This window comes from Phycodurus eques, chromosome 16, assembly GCF_024500275.1.
Source record: "Phycodurus eques isolate BA_2022a chromosome 16, UOR_Pequ_1.1, whole genome shotgun sequence".
Classification (NCBI taxonomy): Eukaryota; Metazoa; Chordata; class Actinopteri; order Syngnathiformes; family Syngnathidae; genus Phycodurus; species Phycodurus eques.
Window position 1 is genome coordinate 13,741,201 of NC_084540.1, and position 24,130 is coordinate 13,765,330.

General features: G+C 40.7%; 2 protein-coding genes across 4 annotated transcripts; both read right to left on the reverse strand.

Moving 5' to 3' along the window:
* Positions 1-944: 944 nt before the first annotated feature.
* LOC133415292 (serine hydroxymethyltransferase, cytosolic-like) lies at positions 945-13,580 on the reverse strand. The gene is made up of 12 exons (XM_061701238.1): positions 13,464-13,580; positions 8,176-8,297; positions 7,640-7,785; positions 7,414-7,529; positions 7,140-7,300; positions 6,066-6,147; positions 5,617-5,829; positions 5,430-5,546; positions 5,195-5,317; positions 4,000-4,116; positions 3,146-3,256; positions 945-2,675 (listed from the first exon to the last, which is right to left on the reverse strand). Exons 1-12 carry the CDS (start codon positions 13,516-13,518, stop codon positions 2,503-2,505), a joined length of 1,536 nt encoding a protein of 511 aa, XP_061557222.1. The 5' UTR covers positions 13,519-13,580; the 3' UTR covers positions 945-2,502.
* A 1,122-nt stretch (positions 13,581-14,702) lies between these two features.
* On the reverse strand, positions 14,703-24,062 carry LOC133414857 (serine hydroxymethyltransferase, cytosolic-like). 3 transcript variants are annotated; one of them, XM_061700533.1, is made up of 13 exons: positions 23,522-24,062; positions 22,504-22,574; positions 22,219-22,331; positions 20,947-21,092; positions 20,700-20,815; positions 19,551-19,711; positions 18,908-18,989; positions 18,449-18,661; positions 18,264-18,377; positions 17,158-17,280; positions 16,444-16,560; positions 16,006-16,116; positions 14,703-15,396 (listed from the first exon to the last, which is right to left on the reverse strand). In XM_061700533.1, the coding sequence occupies exons 3-13, from the start codon at positions 22,300-22,302 to the stop codon at positions 15,224-15,226; spliced, it is 1,440 nt and encodes a 479-aa protein (XP_061556517.1). In that variant the 5' UTR covers positions 22,303-22,331; positions 22,504-22,574; positions 23,522-24,062; the 3' UTR covers positions 14,703-15,223. The 3 variants fall into 3 exon arrangements, 2 of the variants coding, with proteins under 2 accessions (XP_061556517.1, XP_061556516.1); XM_061700532.1 differs by lacking the exon at positions 22,504-22,574; XR_009770076.1 differs by lacking the exon at positions 22,504-22,574 and having other exon boundaries at positions 15,310-15,396; positions 16,444-16,520.
* Positions 24,063-24,130: the final 68 nt, after the last annotated feature.

Consider the following 24,130-nt stretch of genomic DNA (forward strand, 5'->3'; position numbering starts at 1 on the left):
TCAACACCCCATTCACTGACTGCACAGCTAAAGACCTTAGCACTTTGCTTTCGAGTAGGGCTGCAATAAATATTTTTTTTATCGTGATTGTGATTTTGGCTGCCACGATTAAATAAGCCTGATCGTCGTCGATGACCCTGAATGAGGAGTGAATGTGCCCAATGTGCGAAATACTGAATGTACAGTGTGAGTAATAAAAATGTTCTGAGTGTGTGAAGTAAGAGGCTAGGCTCCTGAGAAAAGGGGGGCAGCCCCTCCACACCCCACAGCTAAATCAAATCCAGTTTGCATGTTCTCCCCGTGTCGGTTACTCTGGTTTCCTCCCACATCCCAAAAACATGCATACTAGGTTAATTGAGGACTCTAAATTGCCCATAGGTGTGAAAGTGACTGCGATTGGTTGTTTGCTTATATGTGCCCTGCAATTGGCTGGCGACCAGTTCAGGGTGTACCCCGCCGCTCGCCCAAAGATAGCTGGGATAGACTCCAGCATGCCCACGACCCTGGTGAGGAGAAGCGGCTCAGAAAATGGATGGATGGATGGATGATTTGAAGAGTTGAGTAGGTATGGTTTCAGTGCATTTAGCAAACACACCAACACCATTTCAGGGCAGAGACCAATGCTTGATTTTTCATGATTCTGAAGCCTCATTTTATATAATTGGTGATTTTTTTTAAATCCAAATTTGGCACGGTTGTTTACAAGACTGGTGTGGAAATATTAGAAGACTCATATTTCATCCATTCATCAAGTGTTGTTTATTTGGGGCCAAGTAATTAGATTTGTATAATCCCAGAATGAAAATCCTACCTAATTTGAGGGAGACTCATTTAAGGCCCTCTTGTAAGTTTGACATCCACCACCAGCTGCTCCAGGTTGGAGTTAAATTAATACACAGAAGCTGTCTTTTCCCAAAATGGTAATAATTTTATTTGTATACAAGCTGTACATAAAATACAGAATTCATTTGTACTTGTATTCTGAATATATGATGACCTGGGAGGAAGACTGCAGTTCCCCCAGGTTTTCCAGATAACCCTAAAGCCAGATGTGGTACTGTTGTCTGAAGAGGCAAAGACAATCTTTCACATCAAACCTACTGTCCCATAGGAGGGCTGTGAACAAGCCTTTGAAAGGAAGAAGCCAAGTACTAGGACCTGCTAAGTGATTGCAGGGAGAAAGGATGGCAGGTATGGCTATTCTCAGTCGAATTTGGCTGTAGAGGATTCCCTATTCAATCAATGTGGACAATGCTCACGGCCCTTGAGATGACAGGAATGGAGTGAAAGGCACCAGCTCGTAAGATGAGGAAGGCAGCGGAAATAGTCTCTTGCTTGTTATGGAGCGAGCAGGATAGAGGAGTTAAGATGGAAAGCAGGAGAAGGAGATGGGGAGTGATTTGGCCTCCACTGCTGACTCACCATCCGGAGGATGTGAGGGTTCAGGGTCAAAACACCCAGTGAATAATGACATGATGCCTCATGGCATCAACCCCTCCTGGCCAAAGCTGCATTCACCAAAGTCAATGAAGGGTGAGCAATCGTTTAGCTCTACAGTGGAACCTCGATTTAATGGACCCTGATTTAACAGAGGCGGCACAGTGGCCGACTGGTTAGAGCGTCAGCCTCACAGTTCTGAGGACCCGGGTTCAATCCCCGGCCCCGTCTGTGTGGAGTTTGCATGTTCTCCCCGTGCCTGCGTGGGTTTTCTCCGGGCACCCCGGTTTCCTCCCTCATCCCAAAGACATGCATTAATTGGAGACTCTAAATTGCCCGTAGGTGTGAATGTGAGTGCGGATGGTTGTTTGTTTGTATGTGCCCTGCGATTGGCTGGCCCGCCTCCTGCCCGATGACATCTGGGATAGGCTCCAGCACGCCCGCAACCATCGTGAGGAGCAGCGGCTCAGAAAATGGATGGATGGATTGATGATTTAACAGACTGCAGATTTAACGGACAGAAAATAGTGTCCGGTTGGAACTCAAAATAACTCAAAATCACCCCTCACATGCACCAGTAAGGTAAGTTTGGATAAACTTGGTTTTTTTTCTACACCTATTTACAATAATTTTGTACTGTACTAGTTTTTTTTATATAGGCCACGAAAAAAGTGGTTCAATTTAAAGGACAATCTGCTTTAACGACCCCTCCCCCCAATAGTCCGTTAAATCGAGGTTCCACTGTACTCTAATTATAATCATGCTTAATTATGAAACGGATAGATTGATACATGGCATTACAGTTTTCACAAATGACTGTAAGGCAACTTCTAAGTGATAGATTTGGTACAGTAATTCAATGAACATTAAAGCTTAAATGCGGATGAAACATTGAAAGCTGTAGTGGACCACAACAAAATAAAGATATTGAAGGTGTGACTGTTAAGTGTCTTCACAGTCTAACCATTTCTATTATACACACAACTTCACCCCTCCAAAATTGCATGTGCTATTTTCCATAATTATCAACCCCAAAACACCCATCAGTGTCTGAGTCATCATCATCTACAGTTCAGTGAGACCAGGCATAGGAAAATTACCGGCGAAAGCCTCCACCTCTGTCCTGAGCTCAGTTACACGCTGCTGGAACTTCTCGTCCTGGACCAACGCCTGGATGAATTCCTTCAGAGTGGCCTTCGGATCCAAACTTCTCTGCACCTCCAGGGTAAGCCCAATGCCTAGAGGGTAGGAAAGAAAAGATTGAAATCCGGATCCAGACACACTCGTGAACAGTACAAACTAGGGGTCGGTTTCCTTCAAGAACCACATTAGTCATTCATGGCCTAAATAAATAAATAAATGTTTTCTCTTTTGCACATATACTCTGTATGTATATATATATATATATATATATATATATATATATATATATATATATATATATATATATATATATATATATATATATATATATATACAATACACACACACACACACACACACACATATATATATATATATATATATATATATATATATATATATATATATATATATATATATATATATATATATATATATGACTACATTAAACAAAGCATATTCAAATATATATACACACACACAGAGTATACATGCTATAGGCTCTTCATGTAAGGGAATTCAAAATGACCATCTTGTGATAGGCTGTTTGTTGTGAAAATAATACCTCTATGAATGAAGTCTGCCACCTTCCTGAAGTCATCTTCCTTCAAGCCTCTGGATGTGAGTGCCGGAGAGCCGAGTCTTAGTCCACTGGGGCTCATTACACTTGTTTCCCCTGCACAACAAGGTAGAGTTAGATCCAGAAGAAAAGGGACAATGACCATGTTTTTTGTTTTTTTTGTCCGGCACGGTGGACGACTGGTTAGAGCGTCTGCCTCACAGTTCTGAGGACCGCCTGTGTGGAGTTTGCATGTTCTCTCTGTGCCTGCGTGGGATTTCTCCAGGCACTGCAGTTTCCTCCCACATTCCCAAAACATGCATGGTAGATTAATTGAAGACTCTAAAATTGCCCGCAGGAGTGAATGTGAGTCGAATGGTTGTTTGTTTATATGTACCCTGCGATTGGCTGGCAACCAGTTCCGGGTGTACCTCGCCTCCTGCCCGATGATAGCTGGGATAGGCTCCAGCACTCCCGCGACCCTTGTGAGGAGAAGCGGCTCAAAAAATGGATGGATGGATGGATGATGGTTGATTATTTCACATTTGTACACCCACCCCAAGGATTTTGAATAAAACTCAAGATGTGCAGAACAGAACTATTGTCTTCTTTTCGATTTTTATTGTAGAAATAAGATGCAATTTTCTGTTTATGCATCTTGATTATTTTAAATCAGCTGTCGTGATGTGTGACAGAAAAGTCATACAAGTCTGTCGTTTTCCAAATATTGTATTTCTGGCCCAAACTGCTGGTGTGATCATAGGTATCTATCGAAGCAAGTTTGTTACAAGAATTGCACACTCAGTACACTAGCATGAAAACAAAGCAGCATGCATCAACACTTATGTAATTAACAATACCTGGACAGGCGTGCTTATTACAAGAAATATCACAGGCTTCCAGAACTTTCTCGGCTCGTACTGCATCTGTTCCTTTACTGCGCAGGTCCAACAGGATAAGATGATTGTCAGAACCACCTTAACATGAAGACGGAGTAGCAGAACGCAGAACGTGACAGTTAAATCATAAAGATGACCAGTGGTGGGAAGTCACGAAGTACAAATACTTTGATTTGTACTTAATTACATTTATTTATATATTTTTCTGATTATTTTTTTAACTTTTACTCCCTACACTTGAAAACAGACATCTGTACTTTCTACTCCTTACTTTGTAATAGGTTTGGGATTTTTTTCAACTTCCGCTGATGGCGACACAATGTAAAAAAAAGACGTAAAGGAAGAGATGTAAAGTCAACCATAGTAAGATCTTCATTGATTGAGATCTTGTGGTCAAAATAGTGAGAGCAGTACCATGGAGGAACGTGAACCGGGAAGCATTAACACCCACAGCAACAGATTCAAAGGAAAAAGATATTCCCCATTCTCGGTCTTAGTTAAGAGACGTCTTTGATGTTGTCGGGTCCAAGAATGTTTTGTGCGAATGGGTTTTGTCTTGTGCCTGCCTACAAACCACCAACTTCTGGTGTTCAAACACTCTCCGTCTTTTCTCAAAAAACACACTGTATATATACACAAGGGTACTTTTTTCAGTTATTATCATTGACTAATTTAGCATTTTTAGTATTCAGTTCACATGTTGTTTTTATATCATAAAAGTTGAGCCAACACTACAGAGCTATTAAAGAACGTGAAACAACATCATTTTTTCTTCTTCTCAGAACGAGGACTATATACAGTAAGTTAATAAAAGAGGGAAACTATTTTGTGCTCAGGGGAGTGTTTTTGTTGTTGCTATTGTGCCAAGTTATCAAAATGTGTATTGCATAATTGACAGTAGAAATTGATTCTTATGTTTTACTTGAGAACATTAAAGAATATGTAAGTTTTTACAGTTACTTAAGTACAGGAGTTGAATCAGTGCTTCTACTTTTACCAGACTAGTATCTGTACTTCTGCTTAAATACAAAAAGTAGAAAGGTGAGTACTTTTGCCACCTCTGCAGATGATCAAAAATACAGAAGATAGTTCAATTAAATGCTTCATTGACAACACAATAGACATGAAGAACTTCTTAATGTCCAATGCCAATTACCAGTAACAATCTTGTAGCCGTACTCTATGAGGGCAGTGGAAAGAGCTTGACAATTGACAAGAACCTGCATCTGGTAAGCTTTAAACTCTGGTGTCATGGCTTGTCTGAGAGCCACAGCAACACCTGGGGACATACAACCATTACATGTGAGTACAGGTAGAATGCAGTCAAACGAATAGCTATTGACATAAGTCAGAGAACAAAGTCTTTTTTAAAGTCTAATGACATGAAGAACCTGCGATGGCATGGTTGTGTGGGCCGCCCTGCAGCCCTGGAAAGACGGCTTGATTGATTAAAGACTCGAGATTGTACATTGTAGTCTCCTTCCCCTTGGCGTCAACACTGTGCACACCTGCAGAATAGAAGCCAAGATTGAACAGAATGCTTGATAACTGCGAAGGCTTGATGACGAAAGAGTTGACCTTTCCTGAAGAATATCAGTCCGCCTCTGCAGCCGCGCAGTGTCTTGTGTGTCGTTGTGGAAACAATGTCACAGTAGTCAAAGGGTGAAGGCACGACTCCGGCAGCCACCAGTCCACTGATGTGCGCCATGTCTCCCATCAGATACGCGCCATTCTCTCTAGCGATCTGCCTCATGCGGGCATAGTCAATGTTACGGGAATAGCAGCTCGTTCCTGTGAAAGAAAGGAAAGGAAATACTTCTGAATTTTCATTTGTGTTCAAATGCAAAAGGTTTCCCTAAAGAATCCCAGTTAATTCCACAGGTATGGGTATGCGTATGGGTATGAGTAAAATATTACAGACTTAAATTAAATGTGATCTTTCAATTTCCTTCTGATATTAACTTAAAAACACAAAAATGTTAAAGCAAACAAGTGAGGACAATATATGTGAATGCATGATAGATGACCTGCAATGATGAGTTTTGGGTGGAAAAGCTGTGCATTTTCTTGAAGTCTGTCATAATCGATGTAACCAGTTTTAGGATTCACCTGAAACCAGAACACTTTTTCTCAACACCTACACACCAATGACAGTTTCATCTGATGTGTACAGAGAAATAATAATAATATTAGACTGAACTGACCAACACGCACTTGAGGAAAATGTATACTAAGAGAATGCTAATAGGTTAACCTGCCTTTCTTCCGGGGAAGGCAAGGGCAGTACCTCTGGATTGGCAGAGTGGTTTGGTCGTGCACTATTTTAAGAAGGAGGACCGGCGTGTATGTTCCAAATCCAGGGGGATCACACTCCTCAGGCTACCTAGGAAAGCCTATTCCTGACTAATGGAGTCTGTTAGTCTGTTAGTCTAGCCATAGATCTGGGAGGTGGAATTTGATTATTGTTCCAGTCGTGAAACTCTGTACAAGCTCTACATCTTTTGTAAGGTCCTTGAGAATGTATGGTACTTTGCCAAATCAGTGCACAAGTGTTTTATTAAATTTTAAAAGGCATTAGACGGTCTTCCGAATTGGATTCCACCAAGGGTGTGCTTTGTCACTGGGTGTATTCATTTTATTTTATGAAATACAATTTTTTTATGAAATACCTAGATGCAACCAAGGCATATAGAGGCTTTGATGGCCTGAAGATATTTGTGAAAGATATGGTCCTAATGGCCCATCATCTAGGCTTTAGCGTTTGTTGGGACAGCTCATAGCTGAGTGTATCAGCTGGTTGTCAGGCCTCGAAATCTGAGGCCATGTTTGTCAGTCAGAAAACAATTATTGCGCCCTCAAAGGAGGGGACCTTGGGACAGACGCAGAACATGCTGCCCTTCAGCGTGTCCGAGGTCTCAACGCTTGTCTGACCTCGGAAAGCCTCCCTTTCTGCTGACCTGGATAATCAATTAGGTATTTTTGTTGGGTAATTCTCCCCAAAAAGTACTGGAGTACTCAATATATAATATAATATAGAATATAATATTCTTACTTATTTAACTAATTATTGAGGTGCATGTGAACCAATGTTTGTGATCAACCTTGTACGGCATGGACTCAAAGAATATGGATGTTGCAGAGATTTTTTTCTTTTCCGTCATGAAACCATGTGTCAGGTGACCTCCATCGGGAAGGTCCAAGCCCATGATTCTACCGTAGGGACCCACAATAGCAGTGTAGACAGCAAAGTTGGCAGGTGAACCTTAATGGAAAAGCATTGACATCCATGAATTGACATTTCACAAGGCGAGATGAAGAATGAGGTGAAAGAAAACATCTTTAATTCAATTTGACAAGTTAAACGACATTAGTTACCTGAATATGATCGCACATTCACGCCCCATTTTTGAGAGTCCAGACAATAGGCCGCCAGTGCTCGCTTTTGACAGAGACTCTCCAGCTCGTCAACATGCTCGGATCCACCAAAGTGCCTGACATTCAGAGTATCAGAGGTTTCATTTCACTAAACCGGATCTGATCCCATCTTTGATCTTTGGCCATAATTTCATCAACCATTTTAGAATTTATTTTTTATTTTTACCTATGGCCAGGATTTCCCTTGGAGTACTTGTTGTTGAGGCAAGATCCCAGAGCTTCTAGAACAGCTTTACTGATGAAGTTCTCTGAAGCAATCAGCTCCAGCCCATATGTCTGCCTTTGCTTCTCCTTTTTTATGATGGAGAACACCTGAAACACAAATGTGACAAAACTCAGATTATAAAGGAGACAAAATAAAAACCTGATACACAAACAAATACTACAGTATAGATTAGAACAGGTTATTCTTGCTGCATTTGCAAAAATTGAGCTAAAGGTACTTGATTCGGGTTAAATCCAATGGGTTAACCCATCAATGAGGTGGAGTAGGCGGCAACCATTTTGCGCCAAAGGACCAAACAAAAAATTTTATGTCATTATCTTGGTCGATGAAGCTACAGCAACTGGATATGTATTTGGTTTAGGAAATTGGATCAGACAAAACAAACAAAACCCATGCAAGAATAGGGAATAGGAAAATCTCAGACCCCGTCACTGTTCCGCCGAAATCGACAGTAGTGCACAATTTAGTTTACTGACCTCAGAGTCGTTGATGGCCAGAGGCTCTAACATCATCTTGTGGTGTGAGTCCCAAGTCTTCTTGGTGACATATTGGCCGTTTGTTAAAACGATGGTTGTTGTTGTTCTTAGACAGTGATGAACTGAATAGGATAATCAAATAAAATACTTTGATGGAAAATTATGTACCTTACATGTAAATTGATTTTTAAAAATGAGGAGCTAATTGCAAATTTAATGACTTTTCTTAGCTCAGTTTAAGTTGGTTGCTTGTTGAAATAAATGATTAACTGCAGTATTTCTAAGAAATCTTCTTATTCAACTGCTTAGTCCCATCCAAGTGGTGGCATTTTTTGTCCGACAATGTGAATAATAAACCACTGAGTGGGACGATAATCAATGAAAAGTGAAAGATATGCTATCAAATATACTGAAAGGGGATTTATTTTTTAAATAAATTACCTTACCTACCGACCAACACCCTGAAACAGAGAAATCGTTGAACACTTTGTCCTGCCCTCACTCTCACTAAACACTTAATCAGTCTTTAAGAGTTGTTCCTATCCCTTTTGAACATGATTGTTGTCAAGGATCCTATTATAGAGTGTCTATATATCCTTTCTGATTTCCGGTCACACCTTCTGACAGCCGCACTGCCTCTCTTAAAACATTCAGGTGAGTAAAACAACCACTTTTAAAAGCACGACACACTTGAGGCAGAGTAATCATTGCACAGCAAAATTACTTTATTTCTGACTTAATTTGACAATCTAATGTCAGTTGTTCATCTTCCCAGATCTTACAGAAGAGATGCTAGAGCAATTCCACAGTGATGACAATGTCTGCCTTTAAAGCTTCTGGAGGAATGTTATATGGGCCCGCTGCCCTGCCATGTTTTAGCTTCAGCACAGCTCTCCTGATCTCCTCTCTGCTCGGTCCAATCCGTCTGATAGGAAGATCTCTTTGTGCAGGTTGGAAAGGCAGGAGGGCTCTGGTGGGCGGAGGCTTTCTTTTCTTATGGTTTTGCTATCTTTGTCCCACTTGTCTTTCTGGCCTGCTATACAGTGTTCCCTTGCTATATTGCGGTTCACCTATTATGGATTCAGTGGATTGGAGATTTTTTTCATATTCATTTTCTTGTGCTGCAGTTTAGCACTGATGCTTTCTTCTCATTCGTTACATGTATCTTTTATAGCATATCCATTCCCATTGTCAATATATTTTTTTTTGTATCTGAAAACTTCTTGACATGTTGTGATGAGATTCGACTGGTTTTTAATGATGATCTACTAATTCCTGCAGGACTTCACATATGTTGGAAAGTTGCACCTAAACCGTTTTTCATTCTTGTTCCCCCCCTTAGCAGAATGACACTGGATTTTCTCCTGGTTCCTGTAAACTCTGCCCGTCCTTTTTAATTTTTCTGTTTAGCAGATAGGAAATGGTGGTCTGAAGTCACATCTGCTCCTTGCTTAACTCTGACATTCTGAAATATTCTTCTGAACTTCTTATTTTTGCAAATATAGTCTGTTTTTTGTTTCTTTGTGCGTGGTATTGTCCGGTGAAATCCATATCGAATGAAGATGCTGCCTGCAACGACGAGTTTGTCTAAAGCTCAGATGTCCACAAATTTCTCTCCTTCTTTGTTCATTTTTCAGAGTCCCTGTGTTCCCATGACTTTCTAATAACCCACATTGTCTTTGCCTACCTTTGCGTTAAGTATCCTTTGGGGATGGTTTTGTCTTTCTCTAGGTACTTGTCCATCATATTCTAAAGCTGTCTTAAAACTCAACTTTTGCTTCTTCTTCGCTCTTGCTTGTCAGCGCTTAGCAGTGGATTGCATTCGTGTTGATCTTGTATTTCATACTATAGTTCTGAATGAGGCTATGATTGTTCTTGGTGCATGAGAACCCCCCCCCCCCCCCCCCCCCATCCTATCAGTGCTCTTTGGGCTAATCTTGATAAAACAAAAGCAACCCCTTCTGTGTGAATGGCATTTTCCTCTTCATGACCTGAGTTTTGCTGTTATCACTCCCATCCTCAATGTATTTGTTCTGCTTGTGTTCCTCTTGCCTCACTAATTCCAAATAGCGCAAGGTATATGTTGTGCATCTCTTCTTCTATTTGGGCCATATTCCCTGGTTCCATGTTACGATGCTAATGTTTTCTTGGTTAAAAGAGGGGTGGTCAGTCCATTGGCTTCCACAGGATCCTGGTTTTTACCACACAACAGCATACCTCTTAACACATGGTATGCATGAACCTGCCATGGGGCTTAAATTCCCGCCTTCTGGTAAAGCCTTCAAAGAAAAGAAAAGCAAATTGATTTCTTCTTCTTCTTTTCCTTTCGGCTTGTCCCTTTAAGGGTCGCCACAGTGAGTCATCCTTTTCCATGTAACCCTATCTCCTGCATTCTCCTCTCAAACACCAACTGCCATCATGTCTTCCCTCACGACATCCATCAACCTTCTCTTTGGTCTTCCTCTAGCTCTCTTGCCTGCCAGCTCTATCCTCATCATCCTTCTACCAATATACTCACTATTTCTCCTCTGGACGTGTCCAAACCTGGTCACTCTGAGAGCAAACCTCAATATCTTCATTTCCGCCACCTCGAGCTCTGCTTCCTGTTGTCTCTTCAGTGCCACTGTCTCTAATCCGTTCATCATGGCTGGCCTCAACACTGTTTTATAAACTTTGCCCTTCATCCGAGCAGAGACTCTTCTGTCACATAACACACCCACGTCCCTGCCGGCTCGAACGCTTCTGTCTCAATAAACTGTTCATCATTTTACATCTGCCTCCGCCTGCTCTTGGGTCCAGCTACTCCCCACATGTGACAACATTCTTTCATTGTTTTCTAAAGCCTGACTACTTACTAAGAGTGCAGATTATCTGAAGCTAGACATTTTATGTGCATCAGATTTCCCCCATTTTTAAAGGCAATGTACAGTGGGTACGGAAAGTATTCAGACCCCCTTAAATGTTTTCACTTTTTTATATTGCAGCCATTTACTAAAATCATTTCAGTACATTTTTTTTCTACATTAAGGAACACACAGCTCCCCATACTGACAAAAAAATTATAATAATAGTATTCAGACCCTTTGCTCAGTATTTAGTAGAAGCACCCTTTTGAGCTAATACAGCCATGAGTCTTTTTGGGAATGATGCGAGACGTTTTTCACACCTGGATTTGGGGATCAGCTCTCATTCCTCCTTGCAGATCCTCTCCAGTTCTGTCAAGTTGGATGGTGAACATTGGTGGGCAGCCATTTTCAGGTCTTTCCAGAGATGCTCAATTGGGTTTAAGTCAGGGCTCTGTCTGGGCCAATCAAAAAAAGTCATTGTGTTGTTCTGAAGCCACTCCTTCTGTATTTTAGCTGTGTCCTTAGGGTCATTGTCTTTTTTGAAGGTGAACCTTCGGCCCAGTCTGAGGTTCTGAGCACTCTGGAGAAGGTTTTTGTCCAGGATATCCCTGTACCTGGCCGCATTTATTTTTTTTCGATTGCAACCAGTCTCCCTGTCCCTCCAGCTGAAAAACACACTCACAGCATGATGCTGCCACCACCATGCTTCACTGTTGGGACTGTATTGGACAGGTGATGAGCAGTGCCTGGTTTTCTCCACACATACCACTTAGAATTAAGGCCAAAAAGTTCTATCTTGATCTCATCAGACCAGAGAATCTTATTTCTCACCATCTTGGAGTCCTTCAGGTATTTTTTAGCAAACTCCATGCGGGCTTTCATGTGTCTTGCACTGAGGAGAGGCTTCCGTCGGGCCGCTCTGCCATGAAGCCCCGACTGGTGGAGGGCTGCAGTGATGGTTGACTTTCTAGAACTTTCTCCCGACTGCATCTCTGGAGCTCAGCCACAGTGATCTTTGGGTTCTTCTTTACCTCTCTCACCAAGGCTCTTCTCCATGTTTTTATCTCCCAAGCTCTAGGAAGGGTTCTGATCGTCCCAAATGTCTTTCATTTCGGGATTATGGAGGCCACTGTGCTCTGAGGAACCTTAAGTGCAGCAGAAATCTTTTTGTAACCTTGGCCAGATCTGTGCCTTGCCACAATTCTGTCCCTGAGCTCTTCAGGCAGTTCCTTTGACCTCATGATTTTCATTTGCTCTGACATGCACTGTGAGCTATAAGCTCTTATATAGACAGGTGTGTGGCTTTCCTAATCAAGTCCAATCAGTATAATCAAACACAGCTGGACTCCAATGAAGGTGTAGAACCATTTTAAGGAAGATCAGAAGACATGGCCAGCACCCGAGTTAAATATATGAGTGTCACAGCAAAGGGTCTGAATACTTCTGGCTGTGTGATATTTCAGTTTTTCTTTTTTAATAAATCAGCAAAAATGTTTACAAATATGTTTTTTTTCCTGTCAATATGGCGTGCTGTGTGTACATTAATGAGGAAAAAATAAACTTAAATGATTCTAACAAATGGCTGCAATATAACAAAGAGTGAAAAATTTAAGGGGGTCTGAAAACGTTCCGTACCCACTGTATCTTCCCTGTTAAATAAATATTGTTGTCATTAAAATAAAAAAAGTAACACTCACTCGGGCAGTTTTATCAGGCATTTTTTTGTTCAAAATTATGAGCCTCTTGGCCCTGCTCTATGTCCCACTCAGTCTCCCAAGCACCCTGCCCCGCCGCCTCTCTCTCTCTCCCCCTCTCTTTCTTCTTCTTCTTCTTCTTTCTTCTCGCTCTCAACACAATCAGCCAGATGGTAGTGTAGAATTAAATTCAAAGTCCTCATTGTTACTGGTCTTTATGGAGCAGAAATATGTAATGTGATATTTTCCTCTCTCATTTTGAATTATATAAAAAAAAAAAAATTCCGCCACCTAATCTATAACGTGTTTTATTAGGCTACTGTTACTGCTTTGCTTGGGTTAGCTTGCTAGAACCGGGTTAAATACGCATCTCTGACAAAACCTTTAACCCGAAACAAGTCCGTTAGGAAAAGTCTCCTCGAACCGCGACTGGACCAACTGTTTTTGACGTTTTTTTGTTTCTCCATTTGCCCTTTTCTTTATTTCTGTCATTGTCTCGTTACCGGCCACACCCAACCCGGGTGGCACCAGGGGGTGCTAAAGCCATAAATTATGTTATGCTTTTAATGCTGAATGCTAAAATTGGTAGTGTACGTCTTACACTGTAACGAGATATTTATCCCCACACACCAACACTGATTCACTTCGACAACTCCGCGAACAGAAACTCAACCCAAATACAGCTAAATATTCTCGCGTTAGACTAGCAAATATATAATTAAAGACATCGTTTGGTTTGACAACTCACCCCACAATGTTGTTTTGGTCCGAGTAGAGCTGTATTTAATCATTTTCGAGAACATTTTCAAAGGTGTGGTTTGGCCCGTTGCATAAACAATCCTCAGAGCGACTCCCTCACTTTTAATTTGACTACACTGCAGAGGAACTTGAACAGCGGTATTTCGTAACTTCTACTTAAATACTTTCGGTTATTGACATCGATGATAAATCTCTTCATTCATATTTTACGCATTTGGAATTTTCTGAGCATATACTGGTGTATTTGATGACTTTTACTCAACCATATTAACGTGTTATTAACCTATATATATATATATATATATATATATATATATATTTTAAACCTTTTAATTATTACATGGGTGTTGCAGTGCCTCATTGCATTATTTGATCTGTCAACCTTGCCCATCAAAGTCAGTAGGCAGAACCTAACACCTGATCCATTACTGCACACCAACTCAAGGCAAACCTAAAAGTGCTAATAATAATAATAATAACAATAATAATTAAAAAATAAAAGACTCAATACTGCGAGTCCCAGGGTGCAAAGTGCAGGACATTTCGTTTTGTTTTTGTTTTTGTTTTGTTCTGTTCAGCTGTTACAGTAAGTCAAGCAGACAGGAGGATCCGTTTCCTTTCATGCCAGAGCAGTTTTATTGTGCCACGATGGACTTTTTAAGCTGCCACTGTGGTTCTTTGTATTCTGGTGGATTTTTACTGAACATTCAGTCAGAGGGAACTATTTTAAAGGGAGAGATAGTGAAAACATAACTAAACATTATAAGACAAAACAGGACATTAGCTGTCAGAAAGATGAGGAAAGTCAATCATTATATCCCTAGGACAATGACACATTATACAGTAGTGCTGCATGCTATAAAGGAAGGACAGCATAAAGACTGAAGGGGAAGCATGCAGGACAGAGGTTGTGGTCCCCGCTGTACAACTGAAGTGTGGTGGGAGTGCAAGTGAAGGGATACCCAGGAAGCTTGCATGCTTATGAGTTACTGCATTTATTGCAATGAGTGAGGGGCCCCACACCAAGCAAATAAATCCCAGAGGTGAGTATCTGCAGACACATGCAAGTGAATTGAGACAATCTCACATGCACAATAACTTTCAGAAGTGACCTCTACTTGCTGCCCTTGCACCGTGGGGGATCAGGACCCCACCCCTCCCACCCACCAAATCCCGCTGCCCCCCAGAGATCAGTGTATGTAGTGCATTACCAAAGGGGATAGGCGTGTTTAATGCATTGAGTCTTTTAATGCAGGACACAATTTAAATACAAAGCTCTTGACAGAACTCCTCCGGCTCATTCCGGGCAGCTACATGCGGCTTCTATTTGTACAGATTGATCACAGCAGATATATCCACCTCAGGCACACTCAATGCATTGACAAAGAAGTTGCATTCAAAAAACAAAGCATATGTCCCTGGTGTTGAATACTGTACATGATGCTTAATCAAAGAAAAGGATAGTCATACTTGGGGCAGCAAACTGCACAACTCATAAGGTATGGAAACCTTTATAGAAAGGATGAATTTGATTTGGAGGTTTTAATGAAACATCGAAAGCAGCAGTGGACGAAACCACAAAAAAAATATTGAATGCCTGCTTAAACAAAAATGTGTCTTGAGCTGATTGTGTAAGGTGTGTGTATAACCGTATCAAATCTACACATACAAATTAACATCTCCAAAATTGCATGCAATAGTTTCCATAATAATCAGTCCAACAACAACCATCAGTGTATGAGTCATCATCTAGAGCTCAGGGAGGCCAGGCATGGCAAAATGACCAGCAAAAGCTTCAACCTCTGTTCTGATCTCGGTCACACGCTCCTGGAACTTTTCTTCCTTGGACAACGCCTGGATGAACTCCTTCAGCGTGGCCTTGGGATCCAGACTTCTCTGCACCTCCAAGGTCAGCTCAATACCTGGAGTGTAAAGAAATTAAAGGGTAGGGAGCTTTTTATGTTGAAATTCTACTCCAGACATTTTTTTTCTTTTTTAAATCAATCTTGGGCTTAATTTGACCTTTATGAAGAGGCTCTTCTTTATGAAGAGCCAGGAGGTTTATATAGCGACAAAAAACAAGTAATTTAGGTAAGGAAATAACAAAAATGGGAAGTGAAAACAATCGAATAGGCACTGATACTCATCCAAACCTCACACTATTGTGAGCGTAAACAGAACACATCTTGGCAGACGGAGTGCTACATGTACCAAAGAACTACAAATTTGACGACATTTTAAATTTATATAAATTAAAGTACATCAGAGCAGTCAATGTATTCTATGAGCAAATATCCAGACTTTTGCCTGGTACTTTAGTATACGTTGCACCAGTCTAAAGAGAAAATTAAACCCAAGCTGTTTGTACAGTATCAAATAGCACAACAAATTATGTTTAAATTTGATTTCATCTCAATTGGAGTGAGTTGTATTCGTAACAGTAGCTTTATAGGTCTTGTGAATGTATTATCATGAGCATATATCAATATACAATTATAACAGCCTCAGTGATGGAGTTGCAGATCCTTAACCTCTGTGAAGGAAGTCTGCAACCTTCCTGAAGTCATTTTCCATCAAGCCTCTCGAGGTTAGCGCTGGGGAGCCAAATCTCAGTCCACTGGGCCGCAAAGCACTTTTGTCCCCTGCATGAAAAGATCAAACTATAATATATAGACACACACACACACACACAGGGTACGAAAAGTATTCACACCCCTTACAGTTTTTACGCGTGTACACGTACGCATTTTTGGTGTTGGATTATAAAAAAAAGGGGGAAATCACTGCATGTAAGCGGCAAGGCCGAAAACCAAGATTGAATGCCCGTGAACTTCACATACATATATATATATACACACACACACACACACATACATACATATGTACACACACACACACACTGTATATGGACGTGCAAATTTTGCAATAAGATCTGCAGCATCAACACTCAAGTACACAACAAACCATACCTGGACAGGTGTTCTTATTACAAGCAATAGCACAGGCTTCCAGAACCTTCTCAGCTCGTCCTCCATCGGTTCCTTTGCTGCGCAGGTCCAACAGGATAAGATGATTGTCAGAACCACCTTAAAATGCAAATATAATCATGACGTTCAACACTTGATCAAATTTAAAGCCTTCTAGCCTACTGATAAAAATAACGGGCATTAAGAATTTCCCATTTACGGCTCCCCCATGCCGATCCCATTCTTCCACCCCAGTCACTCGCTGCGGGCTATTGTCCTCCCGCAGGGGTGGTGGCTGTCTCCCTGCAGCGGGCCCCGTTGGCAGGTGGGGGCCTCTTGATCTACCGAGGGTAGATGAGAGGTTGGCAGTTGAAGGAATCGATGGGTGTAGGTGGTGTTTGGCTGGGGGTGCAGTGGAATGTTCCCGCGTCCTCCTCCTGGGGGCTGGTCGAGGCGCTTTGGTGGTGCTGGAACACCACCCTGGTTCCCTGGGCATGGGTAGTGTCCTCCTGACCGTGTTCCTGTGCCATCCTGCCATATTTGCTACTTGTTGCATACCTTCCTCGCAGGGTGTAGTACTGCCTTGCCACTCCACATAGTATAGATAGAACCCAACTCCAATTTAACATTATAGCAGTCATATACAGTTTATTCTGTTCTGTTGTTTTCTGTTTGAACTTCCCACTAGTTATGCCAGTCGGGCACAAAGACACCTACCAGTGACAATCTTGTAGCCATGCTCAATGAGAGCAGTGGCCAGACCTTTGCAGTTCACAAGAACCTGCATCTGGTAAGCTTTGAACTCTGGTGTCATGGCTTGTTTGAGAGCTACAGCAACACCTGGAGACATTTAACCAAAATAAATGGGAAATGCAGTGAAATGAGCAGATTCTATGCATCATTAATTTTTTCAGTTTTCAATTGGTAATCAGAAAATGAAAACATGACTGATTATTTTATGTTTTATTTCAATCTAATTAAACTAAAATATGTATAATACTTTATAATGTTAGGCTCATATCAAAAATACAAAATTGAAAAGCGGTCCACATGACTGAGATGAAGTTTAATATTTAATTGGTCGTTTTTATAAGTTTGGAAATGAGCATTACTAAAGATACTTAGCTTGTTAGCCAGCACAATTAGTCAACTGAGATATACTGTAGTGTGTACACATAGCTCCCTACGTATCATTGCATAATGGTTGAAAGAAAAATTTATAAAATGGTGGATTTGAAGTGATTTGCTCCAAGGCTACCAGTCCATATTTGGTGCTCCGTGTGGACATGAATGAGTTGAGAACAATGTAAACGGACAGACAAACAGGAGTAGAAGCATTTCTTCCGTGTAAGTCGTAATGCATGAAGCTGATTACAGTAACGCTTCAAACATGTTTGTCCTTGATATACAGTAATATGACTGATGGCTCATTTGATGGCTCGTGGTTGTGGTCCTGACAGATTGTGGCAGCTAACAAGATAATGTATCTTTAGTAATGCTTGTTATCAAACTTTCAGGCCATGTAAACAACACCAAATAAATATTAAACTCATACTCAGTCCTGTGGCCCATTTTTTCCATTTTGTATTTTTGATATAAGCCTAAAATTGAAATGTGAAAAAGATGTCATTTCTTCATTTTTTGTGTTGGATAAAAAAAAAAAGGGGGGGGGGGGGGTGCGAGGGGGGAACCAAAACGAAATCAGTCACTTTTTACATTTTTTGATTGCCAATTTGAAAATGGAAAGAACCAATTCAACACAGATTGAACAGGTACTGACATTAAACAGAGAACAATGTTTTAAATCTAATGATGTGGAGGACCTGCGATGGCATGGTTGTGTGGTCCACCCTGCAGCCCTGGAAAGACGGCCTGATTGATTAGAGACTCGAGATTGTACAGAGTCTCTTTCCCCTTGGCGTCTATGCTGCGCACACCTGGAGAAGTGCAGATGAGAATAAAACAGAACGCTTGAATACTCCAAAGATTTGATGACAGGAGTGTTGACCTTTCCTGAAGAATATCAGTCCAGCTCTGCAGCCGCGCAGCGTCTTGTGTGTCGTCGTGGAAACAATGTCACAGTAGTCAAAGGGTGAAGGCACGACTCCGGCAGCCACCAGTCCACTGATGTGTGCCATGTCTCCCATCAGATACGCACCATTCTCGTTAGCGATCAGCCTCATGCGGGCATAATCGATGTTACGGGAATAGCAGCTCGTTCCTGTGAAAGAAAGGAAAGGAAAAAGCGGTTTGATTTCTCATTTGTGTGTTCATGTGCGAAAGGTTTCCTCAACAGAACAAAATTGTTAACCCAGCACCAAAACAATATAATGGGTAAATTTCCAGTCAACACAGAATTGAGAATCAGACTAAAACTCAATCCTTCGACTTAAAACATGACATAGGCTTCAAAGCACAACAATATTAACAAAGCAAACAATACAATACATGCGAGTGCATAGACAACCTGCAATGATGAGTTTGGGGTGGAAAAGGCGAGCGTTTTCTTGCAGTCGGTCATAGTCGATGTAACCAGTTTCGGGATTAACCTGAAACAGAACACCGTCTGATTAATTTCTCACCAGCCACAACTACAGTACATCTGACATATACAGGCAAATAATAATGATACACTGAACTAACCAACACTTCATTATTATTTACAACTAGGCAAATGGTACTCGAGTGATCGTTTTATTAATGAAAGTATACTGTGAGTTGTTTTCAATTAAATACAACAGTTCCTCTATACAGTTGTACATGCATACAGCCAATGACCTCTTGTGACTCAATTATCCAAATTTGTGAAAAACCCAGAAAATGGTGATACTTTGCATAAAATGGCTGTAATTACAAAATGAATGCCAATTTTTTGTGAAACCTACCGGTATGAAATCAAGGGTGAACATCTACATTCCAAATCACTTCTTAATTGTGGCGCATTAAAGTAAAACCAAACACTGTGTGTAATTGTCCAAATACTTATGGACCTAAATGTTCATGGAATAAGGTGCTTTTTTTTTTCTTCTTACTAGGTCAACAGTGCCAACTTGAAATCTTGCTTATCTAACTAAATATTCAGGTCTATTCAAGCCAATGTGTGTGATCACCTTGTACGGCATGGACTCAAAGAAGATGGACGTTGCAGAGATTTTTTTCTTTTCAGTCATGAAGCCATGCGTCAGGTGACCTCCATCAGGAAGGTCCAGGCCCATAATTCTACCATGCGGTTCCACGATGGCGGTGTAAACAGCAAAGTTGGCAGGAGAACCTTCATAGAGAAGCATTTACATTACTTCTTACTCAATTTGAGAGCCCTCCATCCATTTTCTGTACCACTTATCCTCACATTATCCAACAGCTTCTTCCCTCCTGCGATCAACTTCTTAAACACCTAACCTACAATTCCATTACAACGTGCTGGCAATTTTTTGACTTGAGTTCGTTGTCACATTTCTGTGGGGCCAATTATGTATTACTCGTGCACTCACTGTAGTTGTCTCGCCATGCTGCACTATTTGCATATACTGGCCACTCATGCCATAGTAGCATCTGCTCCATTTGCACACTCATTGAGGAGTATCTGTAACATTTGCACAACCAACATTGTCCCAGATGATCGCACTACTCGTCACTTTAAACCGCATACACTCCTTGAAGTCTCAGCGCCCTTTGCACAATTGTCATTGCACTGGACTATTGCAATATTAGTCATTCGAACTGCTCTAAGTGCTAGAAGACTCTGCATCTTTTTGCACAATTGTCAAAAAAACAAAAAAAAAATGTACCATTACCAGATAACTAGCAACCCTTTACTGCTCAGTGACTGTTTTTTTTTTTGTCAATGTCTTTCTGTCTCCAAAGTGTTAGAGCGGCTCCAACTACCGGAGACAAATTCCTTGTGTGTTTTTGGACATACTTGGCAAATAAAGATGATTCTGATTAGGGTCTTTAGTTAGCTGGAGCCTTTAAAAGCTGGGTTTGGGTGAGAGGCTGGGTAACCCTGGACTGGTTGCCATCCAATAGCAGGGCACATATATACAAATTAGACACTTATGTAAAATTTAGAGTCTTCAATTAAGCATGTTTTAAAAACGTGGGAGGAAGATGGAGTAAATAGAGAACAACCCACACAAGCACGGGAAGAACAAATATGCAAACACGGATTCAAACACCAATTTTGAGACTGTGAGGCAGACGCGTTAACAACTAGCCCACTGTGTTGCCCTTAATTTGAGATATGAAACCATATTTGTTACCTGAATATGGCTGCACGTTCACACCCCATTTGTCAAAATCCAGCCCATATGCCTCTAACGCCCTCTTCTGGCAGAGTCTCTCCAGCTCGTCCACATGCTCAGTTCCACCATAATACCTAAATTGAGACCATTAAGAATATCGAACTCATTCATAATTGAAAGGAAAACTCAATCTCACTGCTCTCCTTATTGCATGCAATCCTATTCTAGTTCATAAATCATTTCACAAACATGTTTATTCTCATACCTCTGACCAGGATATCCTTCTGAGTACTTGTTGTTCATACAAGATCCCAAAGCCTCTAGAACAGCTCTGCTGGTGAAATTCTCTGAAGCAATCAGTTCCAGCCCATACGTCTGCCTGTGCTTTTCCTTTTTAATTATAGAGAACACCTGAAACACAGACAAAACAATCTGACACACAAACTTCATACAGAAGGATGTTATTATTGCTGCAGTTGCAAAAGTATGGATTACATTTAATATCAACTCTGTGAATATTTTATGGATTACACAGCCATAACATATGGTAACAATTTCAATTATTCGGATTAGGTTCACTTCCACAGTCAGAGATCCACACACAAAAGATATGATTTGATTGACAAACTCACAGAAGTACTGTATTAAAGTTTATTATTCTAGTGGAAGTGACTAAGAAACGCACAGCATTGTAATCAAGTGTTTCTAATATTTTACACCTCTCTAATAGTGGAAAATCAAAACCAAGCTTTGAGGCAGATTTTATTTTAATTTATTAATACAGCTCTTGTATTGGATATCATTACATTGTGCAGGCATTCATCACGTTGTTTACAGTGAATGTAAATAAATCCATATTATATATAGAGTACACCCACATAAAAAGGTGCAGAAAAATATAGACAGCACCAATTACTGTCCATTAGACAAATATAGTGGCTGTTGCGGAAATCACTCACTAACCACTATATAGTGGACTATATAATGGTTATGCCATTTTGTAGTGCTGTCCAAATGCTTAGTGATCAAATTCAGTGCCCTTTAGTACACTCAATTTCCCACAAAGCATAGCAAAAAGTAGTTACCAACAGATTGTCACTCACCAAGTTGTGATATACCATAATGCATTGAGTCTTCATAGAAGAAGTAGAAGAATGGCAGGACTAGATGTTTCACAGACAGAGGGAGTGAACCTTTCGTACAAATGTCAATTTAATGTTTAACAAAGAAAACAAAAGGACATGGATTTGTTTACAAAACCAACTTTTAATATTGTGCAGCAATTTTTTATTTTTTAACCCAGGGCAACGACCTACTTTGTTACTGTGCGACACCTGTGGCGTCATTAACAGAGCGCCGTGTAGTGTCTGGATGCTGCTATGAATGAGCTCACTTTATAGTCCACTGTATAGTGCAACCGTACATGGGGAGTAGGGAGTAGTGAGTGAGTGAAGGATTTCGGACACAGCAATAATTCCAAAGAGGTTAATATTAAAATACCACGATAGTAGTCAAATATATTTCCATAAACACTGACCTCAGCATCATTGACAGCCAAAGGCTCCAACATCATCTTGTTGTGCGAGTCCCATGCGTCCTTGGTGACATTTGTTAAAGACATGCTTGCTGTTGTTCTTGCACAGTGCTGATCTAAACAACATAATTATTCCATTTTTTTATCCAATCGTTCGAGAATAAGATGTGATGTCATCATGCAATATGACAATGCTAACCAGGGAAAAATTACAATCAACTAAATTTGACCTGACCAATAGATTCAAGCCCAGATCTTAACAGGAACTTAGTGTGATGGTCACATTACTTCATGTGTGGAAGTCAATCTGAACTCATCAGGCCACACGTCCTCCACGTCCTTTTTCCAGTGATTGAGAGCTGGGGTGGAAACCGTCGTAATATTTAAGTAATTTATTTGTCACATGTACAATATACAGTGACATTTGTTCTGTGCATTTATCCCATCCCTGAGGAGAATGGAGCAGTACCAGTGTTGCACCCAGAACTAAATCCATATCTTGTGTCAGCCCTTTGGCCAATGAAGCCCACTGGAAATCAACCATATGTTTTATTTGTGGGAGGAAACTGGAGAACCTGGAGAAAACCCACATAGGCACGTAGGTTTATTGAAGACTCTCAAATTTAGTCTTAATGCTTTGTTCTTAGTTCACCTGAGGGTTTATGTCAATGTCCAATGTGCAAAAGGGGGCGGGGGTTCATTAATGATCAAAAGCTTCAGTTGAAAAGTGCCTGTTGCAAAACTCGAGGCTCCACAAGGTAAACTTTGGATCACTGCATAAGCAAAGCAAATACACGACAGTTTAAATAAATCTTAACGCACAGTCTGGTGGCAAGGGTAACTTGTCCTCATACAGTTTTTAAATCACCAGATCACCAGAAACAAGAGACAAGTCAAATTCCTGTAAGAAAAAAAATTAAGACCATTTGCTGTGTTCACCTGAACAAGAAAATCGGCTGCACAGCAAGAATAGCTTAAAAAGTCAAGTATCCATACAAAACAAATAGCTTTATTAACTTTTTTATTTTTTTTAAATATACTGTGAATTAAACGTTAACCAACAAGGTTTCCTAAACACTTCAACCTATTTCAAGAAAACTACTCTAGTCCTCAAGTTTAAATGTCAAGTCAAGACAGACATTGCTACACATTCAAAGTTTACATTGCATACTCAAACAGATACGTTCAAAATGCAAAACCTGGGGCTGATTATTTTATTTAAATTTTTACTACAAGCATTAATCTTAATTAATCTTTCAATCTCGTCCAGGCTGAAACCGAAATGTGTAGTCAACGCTGAACTTACCCAACGAAAGACGTACAGCGAATGTCGCTGTCAAATACAAAACTCATCACGAGGCAGCCACGGGGAACTAGAAGGGAAAAAAACACGGTGACGAAGGGTAAAAGTCCGCCAAAGTTTAGACCAATCAAATGCGTCATTCTTCTTCGTTTGTTATTGTACGTGCAGCTTGTGCACTTGCGCGCCACCCTTCGCCGGGCGTGTGGTCAAACATGTGACCTACTTCTACCGTGCTCCTCCTACTATACCGCTTTACGTATGTAATGAGATCCGATACCTGAAACTGTGGGACGGCGCATTAGAAAACGTTCTAACGCGACACAAGAAGGTACCCTCAGCTACCACCTAGTGCTTTTCATTTGATTGTGTTATATGCATGACCTAGAAGTGCTTGATTCAACTTACTTCAACTTCTTAAGTTCCCAAAAAAATAAAAAATATGTCTATTATGTACAGGATGTCCCACAAGACATGATAAACTCCCTTTTTTTTGAGGTGTCATCAAGTGTCAGCGCCCTTTGCACAATGGTCATTGTACCGGACTATTGCTATATTAGTCATTCAAACAGCTCTAAGTGCTACAGGACTCTGCATCTTTTTGCACAATTGTAA